Source organism: Brassica oleracea, chromosome C1, assembly GCF_000695525.1.
Source record: "Brassica oleracea var. oleracea cultivar TO1000 chromosome C1, BOL, whole genome shotgun sequence".
NCBI classification, from domain to species: domain Eukaryota; kingdom Viridiplantae; phylum Streptophyta; class Magnoliopsida; order Brassicales; family Brassicaceae; genus Brassica; species Brassica oleracea.
This window is the reverse complement of record NC_027748.1, coordinates 13,963,053-13,971,244: the sequence shown is the minus strand read 5'-3', so window position 1 is coordinate 13,971,244 and position 8,192 is coordinate 13,963,053. Positions and strand designations below refer to the sequence as shown.

Here is an 8,192-nt window from a genome sequence, read left to right as displayed (position 1 = left end):
AAAAATGGATGCGTGGAGCGAAAGATAGACACATGAAATTCCTTGTTAGAGAAGTTTTTTGTTGTTTATGACAAATCAACATAAGATATTACTTCTGTTGAAAAGCAAATGAGCTAATCACCTCTCTTTTTAATTTTTGTGACATTTTTTTGAAATTAACGTGATGGAATCAAAGTTCTTATCTTTATCTTTTTGATTGTTGCTAAGTTTCAAAATGGAAAACAGCTTGAAAAAATGCCTAAAAACGTGAAAAGATAATTCCCACTTGATTGGAACATGTTACCAAAATAAAGATTTAAAATAAAATAAAAAGTAGAAACAAAAAAATATGTTTAAAGAAATTGTAGTTGGATGGTAATGTTGGAGACTTCTACATCAATCTGATGGAACAAATGCTTAAATCCGAAGAATCATCTCACCGAATTTCATGAGAAAGCATTTTCGTAATTAACTAACCATATTCATAATACATGGTTCTTTTTTCTTTTTTTTTGTAATACATGGTTCATTATATGAACGATCTCCATTAGTCAAAAAAGTTCTTACTCAATTCCTTTGCAATTCTCTATTTCTTATCCCCTTTATATTAATTGAGTAACATTTAAAAAGATGTAACATCAATTTTATAATAATTAAAAAATATCACTTGTTTACGTGTCAATCACTTAGGTAGTTAATTAATCATACGTGTCAGCCTCACATTAAAATTAAATAAATGTTGGTCCTATTCGATTTTTATATCTCACTAGAAACATTCAATATCAACTTGTATATAATATCATATGATATTAACTAAAACAAGGTGAGTATTTATTATATATTATTTCCTTAAATAAAACCTACGGAATTACCTAATGTGATTATGATATATATATAGTAATTAATGATTTTAAATAATGAAGATTTCCTAATAATCTGTTTGCTTTCTATCATTTTTGTTTAATTATTTACTATTAAAATAAATTACACAATTACATTAATCATATATTAAAAATTTAGATTTTTTGTATATGTTGTATTTTGAATTTTTTAAAACGAGTATAAATTACAAAAACTGTTAAAAGTCTCACATAAACTTTTTTGATCAATGTTTAAATTTTTTTCTATAATAAGATACAATGATAATAAAATCATATAAATAAATAATTTTATTTTAATAGGTGTTTATGTTAATATATATATATATATATACTTCATATCGTTTAAATTTAATTATATATCATATACAATAGATAAGATTGATTATTTTGATTTATTTATTCTAAAATGGTTGCGAATAAACAAGAGCGGTCATTTGATTTATATGTGCAAGCCAATTTATTATATAATATTAACTGATTTCTTAGTTATTTAATATATAATTATTATTTTATTATTTCATTGCAGAAAAATATAAAATAAGTATTTATTCTGCACAAGGCTCAGATCTTAACCTAAGTATCTATCTCTTTAATAATTTTGAATCTTAAACATTTTCTAAATCTGAAGCCAAAATAAAAGAAAAAAATGAGAATAAACTAAAAAATCAATATTTATATCAAGCAATAACCAAAATGACACAAAAAAGAGAAAAATATCGAAGATAGATAGGATTGACACATTAACGTAAACTTCTCATAACCATAATTAACTTTTAAATTGCTAAATCATGATATAAAACCGAGCTGACATAGTTTCATTGTAACCAAATAGTAGGCATGAAATTTTTTGACCTAAATGTTTGGTTTTTATGCGATAAATCATTTTTCTTACCTAAAATATTTTTAAAAATAAGATCAGTTCATTAGTAAACAAATTATGTAATTAACAAAAAGAAGTTTTTTAAAATTATTTAAAGGTGAAATATATTAATTCGATCATTAACATAATTTTTTTTTCATAAGATATTTTTTAAATAATTTTCATATAAATTTACCGGGAAAATGTTTATTATAATGATCATAATCAAATAGTTTAGTTACAAAAATCCAAATAACCTTACTTTATTCAAACTCACCGAACCGATATGTATTCACTCAAATGTTGTAAACAACACATCAACAATAATATATAAACAGCCAAATCAAATTGATAAACACCGCAGCAGAATTTAATATCACACAACAAACAATTTAAAGAATAAAAGATAAAAAGTATTAAACCCGGCAACTCAACACGACGTCGTTGTAGTAACTATAGAATCTTTCATTTTTTCCTTCCAAACATGAGAAGCTTTCTGAAGCCTTTGGCCGTAGCCTTCGGAGACGTCTCTTCACTGTTCCATTTCTTCCTCGAGTGATCTTGTTCAGTAGCCGGAGGCGTCGAGACGTCAGTCTCCGACACCGTTGGTGAGAAGAAATACTTCTCCTCCATGTTTGTCTCTGAAAACGTCACCGACTTCTTTGGAGACAGTGGTTTTGGCGGTGAAGCCTTAACTTCTTCAACATCCTCCGAACAAAGGTTGTTAGTGACTTGCTTGTCTTCGCAGACGGATGTCTTCTTCACTATCTCCTCATCATCAATCTTCGTCTGATCTTCTACTTTCTGATGATTGGTGATTGTTTCATTCGGCAAGCTATGCATCTCTTTAATGTCTTTGAAGTCATCAACAGAAGAAGCAGCAGGAGGAAGTTCATCAACGAGCATCACCGGCAAGTAAGACTGTGATTCTTCCTCCACTGTTTCCTTGATTTCGAAACTCGGGTCACGAGAAAGTCCCGGACTTTTTCTACTAGGTTTCTTGTCTTGAGGTTTCTCTGTCTTGTTTCCTAGAGGTTTTGATGTTCTTTTGGTTAATGGTTTTTGTTGTGGCTCCTTTGGTGCTGTCCTGGCAACAGCAAGGCGCTCAATGGTGGAACTTCTCAGTACCGGCTTAGCCTTGACGGCTTCTGCTGGTGTCTTCTCATTCGAGGTCTTCACGGTTTTGGTTCCAGTAGGAGTTTTCTTGGAGGCCAAGGGACTTGATACATTACTGCCAGAACTCTTCGCAGCGATTCTCTTTTGCCTCTGAATCAAAAGTTCTTCCATTCTCTTCTTCCTCTCTTCCTCCTATCAAAATACCAAATCCAAGTGAGAAAAAGTGAAACCAATGTTAATCGTTAGGCTGTAACTAGAAGCATTTTATTAATTCAGAACTCTAGGCGTTGATGAATTATTAATTTATTTTATATATATTTCACATTTATATACGATATTTTAGTTTTTGGTTTTATTATAAAATTATTTTGATGAATTATCATAAGTATATATACAAAACAAAACAAAAAAGACAAAATTGTGGATTTATACTAACATTATTGTTTAATTTAACATATTTAGACTAATTTAGTTCTACTAAAACCAATTTAAAATAGTTTAAACCAATTTAGAATGATTTAAAATGATTTAAACCAATTTAAAATGGTTTAAACCGATTTGATTAGTATTAATTAAATTTTAAGAAAATTTTCGTACCAATTTATAGAACCAGAGTGAAACTAATCAAGAAAAATGAAACGCTGCTAGTTAAGCGAAATTTACCAGCTCGGATTTGGTTTTGGTGGCAGCTGCTCTACTTCCCCAGGGAGCTCTCTTAGCTTTCAAAGCAGGGTCAGGTCTACTTGCTCCTCTTGTCTTTGCATCCTTTCTAACGACACGAAGTTTCTTTTCTTTAACATCTGAAGTCTGTTCAGAGGCCTTTGCAGCAGTTTCCAAATCGTTTTTGCGTTTCTCTTCAGCCAAAGCGTTAGCCTCGAAGTCAATCTCAGGGGTCCACGACACCATCGCAGGTGTAACATCTTGTTCACGTCCAAGAACCATGAAAAGATCATCCGGCTCTTGTCTGTTGTTAATCTCCTCCGGTGCAGAGGAGTTTTCTTGTTTGGTGGTTCCATAAACGTCAGAGTCCATGATCTCTGTCCTTAACCGAGACTCTTCCACTTGGCTCTCAACACGAGAATGGATCATGAACGAGTCATCAGTCAGGACATCTCTCTCACTTCTCTTTGTTACATGCAAATCGTCTCCTACAAAGGTTTTGACATCTCTTTCAGTGTCTGCTTGGTTACGTATGAACCAGTCTTCCTCCGTCTCATTTCTAGCTCGGAGCTTCCCACTATAAACAGACATCTCTGCCTGTGAGTAGCTTCTTGATTCATCTCCTCTACCAGGATTTATCATCATATCATCGTCATAGTTGTTCTCTCTTCTCATCAGCCTAACATTCTCACCGGCATCAAGTTTCTTAATACTGCTCTCCCTCCCCCAATCCTCATTCCCATTTGCAACCAAGAAAGAATCATCCGAAGGCAGCTCTCTCTTGCTCACAGCTTCTGACTCCATGTTCAACGGACACGAAGCTGTTTCCTGGTCTGAATCTTTGTCTTTTAAAAGAAGGTTTTGGAAGGCATCCCAGTTATCATTCCCTTTAGTTTCTTTACTACCTGAGTCCTCCTCATCTTCACTATGACTTTTGTGCTTCCTCCTGCTACGGCGTGAAGTCGATTTATGCCGTTTCTCCAGCGAGCCAATAGCTTCCTCCACTTGCTGCTTGATGGAGTCTCCATCCACAAAGCCTTCTTCTTCTTCGTCTACAGACTCATCAGAATCGCTATCCTTGGCTCCGTTTCTCTTTGAAGTTATGTAGTTTATGTTGCGTATAACAACTTTTCTAGATGATTTCTTCCCTTCATTCCCCTCCTCTGATACAGTCTCGGCGCTGGACTCATCGCTTTGCTCCTCGGAAGATTCATACTTCTTCTTCTTGTTTTTCTTCTTCTTCTTTTTCTTCTTGGAAGTCTTCTCACTTGACTCCACATCTCCTCCCATGTTGACAGGCCACTGAGGGAAGTACTGTGGCGGGCCGGGATACATATAAGGAGGATAGCCATGTCCTTGCATGTACTGAGGAGGATAATGGTTTGGCCAGGGGATTGACATCTGAGGAGGACCTTGGCTAGTCTCAAAGCTACCCTGGCTCATTGCGTCCATGTTGTTCCCTTGTTTGACGATATCATTCTCTTCCCCAGCGAGTATGATCCCAGAGTCACCCATGAAGGATAGCTCAGGCCTGGGAAAGGCTTGCATTGCCGTGATTTGGTCCACCCACATCCTATCTTCGTTCTTTCTCTTGCACAAGTCCACAAAGTTAACACATGCTTCCCTGAACGCAACACAAAAGTGATTTATTCACCATCTTCATACAAATGCACACAAGGACATGGATGGTTTCAGTTACTAACCTTAAACGCAAAGCTCCAAAAGCATCTGCGAAGGACAAGAGATCGTCCATGTAGTCCAATTCAAACCCAACAACCAAAGCTCTAGCGTAAGCCATGGCTTGCTCTTTGCACAAAGCCGCTTTGCGGGTTTCAAGAACACGCTGAAGACCAACCCTGTTACATTCATTTCACCGCTTGTCAGGATCAATCTACTTCACAAAACCGATCAAGACAAATAACAACAAAGGAAGGCTATACTAAAACTTACTTAGAATTTTCTTGGCCATCAGATTCACCTTGTGCCTATACAAATACAAACAGAGTCAATAACCAACTGAAACATTAATCAAGAACTCAGAGCTTTGAGCATTAAAAAGGAATAACCTTTGATAAAGCCGTAGACTTCTGAGTAGTACCCAGCTCGTTTCCTATATACAGGACGTTGGAAAAATATTAGTCAAAACAACAATTGCAAATCCCTGATTCATGTTTTAATAACATAAAGCATGTCTGTGTCCGAACATGATGTTACCTTCTGCTTCGCCGGAAATGGCGGCTGCATTAGACTGAATCGAATCCTCGATCTGCTCAATCTCCTTCTCTAATGTCACGGACCTCTCAAGAACCTCCGGAGTGGTCACGAATCGCACAAATCTTTAACCAATTTCGGAAGCAAAAGTTTAGCACATTCTCAGACAAATGATTACTAGAAGACGGAGAGAGCTTTTTTTTTTTTTTTACCTCTGAAGCGTCACTTTGGTAAACCAATTGACGCCGGCGCCGGAGGAAGGACGGAGAGTGACGGAGTATCCGCCTTTAGAAATCTGATCTCTAACGCTTTTGAGATGCGTGACGAACGGTTGAAAAATTCCGGAAGCAAGCTTCTCGTTCTCGCCACCGGAGAAAATCACAAGCTCGCATCTTCAGACAGGAAAAAGACAAAAAAAAAAAAAAAACAGAGAATCAAACATGGTCAAGAACAAAAAAAAAGAAAGAAATAAATGCCGTTTTGAGTTTAAGAACTACCTTGTCCTGGTGGGAGTGAGTTGAAACAGAGCGTAGTCAAGTCTTGTTCTTGGATCCATTTAAAGATCCAACAAACAAACACAGAAGATGAGTAAATTTAAGATTCAGCAGGAGAGTTGAAGAACTAATGGCTCTGTTCAAGAATGTTGATATGTTTCTGATTTATTTTAGCAGAGAGAGAGAAGTGAAAGAGAATGTTTCGTGACAGCTACGAGATAGAGAAGTAAAAGCTGTATAAACGATGATTTGAGATCCAATAGCGAGCACATGCACTTGACGCTCAGATATTCACATGTAGAAGAAGAAGAAAGAGGAGAGAGAGATTTTCATAGTAGAAATTCTTTGATTCTTTCTCTTTTCTTTTTGTTTTTTCTTTTCTTTTCTTTTCTCATTTATTTAATATTTAATAAATGATTTAATCATATGCCCATATGGGCCCCTTCGTTGTGTACGCCGACACACCCACTTCACCCGATAACACACAGACTTCTATATTGACTGTTTACTTGTACTTAAATATTTTATTTGTCTTACAACATGCAATTTCCTTAATTTTACCAAACTTCGCAAGATTAAAGGATTAAGGATCATTAATACGTACTAAAGGAAGTAAGGGTTTGATGTAGGATACTACTATTAGTTAATCAAATCAGTTTTGCAAGTTCTGATTAAGTTCCCGGAAGACTTCACTGAACTTTGTTTCATCTTTTACTTTTTGTTTCATAAAAATGTTATTTTGATATTTTTTATTACTTTCAAAATACTATTTTAAAATTATAATATAATTTGTTTACAAAAATATTAATATTAATTACACAATGTATTAATTTTATAAATAATTTTAACTAAGAAAAATTCCTTAGGATAACTTTTTTTAAGTTTTTACCGCAAAAATAGTGTTCAACGAAGAAAATGACCAAAATAAATTTTATTAAATGGTAAAAATGTATTTGACTAGAGTTATATTCAGGGTTAATTAATTTATACTTATTTGCAATCCATACCCTAAATCCCTCCATTTTTCTTCCTCCCATCACTACCATTTTCTCTCATTTGTATGGTATCCCACTCTTATAAGTATATTGAGCTAATTAGCTCATTAATTTATACTTAGGGTTTAGAGTTAAGGGATAGAGTTTTGGGGATATTGTTTCAAATTTTAAAAAATAAAAAATTAAAATTAAAATTTTCAAAGTAAAAAAACTATTTTGGTCTCTTTTTTTTTCGAAGACCGTTTTTGTACCAAAAGCTTAAAAAAGCTATTTAAGAGAATTACCTTGAAATTAATGTTAATCATTTTTAAAATCTATGTGAAAATTGTTAAAATGATATTTTTTGTGAAACAGATGGAAGTATAGTCTATCAAATTTCTTCATCTCCTTATTCATCGCAAATCACATTCAATTATACAAATCTAATGCGAAACCTCGAAACAAGCTGATTTTAGCGCATTAACTTTGAGGCCTTCGTTTTTCAATTTTCCAGTACATGTCTACTTTGCTCTAACTTTGAGATACCGGCGACTAAATTAGCCATCTGACCAAATAGAATCTTTTCAACTAGCCAATATGTCTATATTTCATTTATGTAAATTGGTACACGGCATCGAAGTTTGGTAGGTGTGTTTGTTTCTTACAAGTCTCAACTTTTGTGCTACTAGCACTACAAGAAAACACCGATATTCTGACGGACATTCCGACGGAAAATGAAATCCTCGGAATATTCCGAGGAATTTTCGAAGAAATTCCGAGGAAACACAAAATTTGGTTTCCTCGGAATTTCTTCGGAATATACCGACGGAATTCCGAGGAAATATGAATCCGTCGGAATATTCCGAGGAAATTCCGAGGAAATATGTGTTCCTCGGAAAAAACCGATGAATTCCGAGGAAATATTATAGCCGTTGGAGAGCCGTTGGGGGATTTTACAAAATTCCGAGGAAATTCCGACGAACTAGCCGTTGGCGTCGGAATTCCGTCGGAATTTCCT

General features: G+C 34.5%; 1 protein-coding gene across 1 annotated transcript; it reads right to left on the bottom strand.

Moving 5' to 3' along the window:
* Positions 1 to 1,966: 1,966 nt before the first annotated feature.
* LOC106308191 (muscle M-line assembly protein unc-89) lies at positions 1,967 to 6,563 on the bottom strand. Its single transcript, XM_013745328.1, has 8 exons — positions 6,204 to 6,563; positions 5,919 to 6,098; positions 5,710 to 5,831; positions 5,562 to 5,605; positions 5,446 to 5,480; positions 5,199 to 5,351; positions 3,499 to 5,119; positions 1,967 to 3,027 (listed from the first exon to the last, which is right to left on the bottom strand). Exons 1-8 carry the CDS (start codon positions 6,260 to 6,262, stop codon positions 2,185 to 2,187), a joined length of 3,057 nt encoding a protein of 1,018 aa, XP_013600782.1. The 5' UTR covers positions 6,263 to 6,563; the 3' UTR covers positions 1,967 to 2,184.
* Positions 6,564 to 8,192: the final 1,629 nt, after the last annotated feature.

What these genes read in the sequence shown, in the direction of transcription:
- LOC106308191 (XM_013745328.1), bottom strand. Translation starts at nt 6,262, where the DNA reads ATGGATCCAAGAACAAGACTTGACTACGCTCTGTTTCAACTCACTCCC. An exon ending in CATTTCCGGCGAAGCAGAAG is followed by an intron (nt 5,606 to 5,709) that starts GTAACATCATGT and finishes TCCTGTATATAG; the next exon opens with GAAACGAGCTGGGTACTACT. An exon ending in TTTGGAGCTTTGCGTTTAAG is followed by an intron (nt 5,120 to 5,198) that starts GTTAGTAACTGA and finishes TGTTGCGTTCAG; the next exon opens with GGAAGCATGTGTTAACTTTG.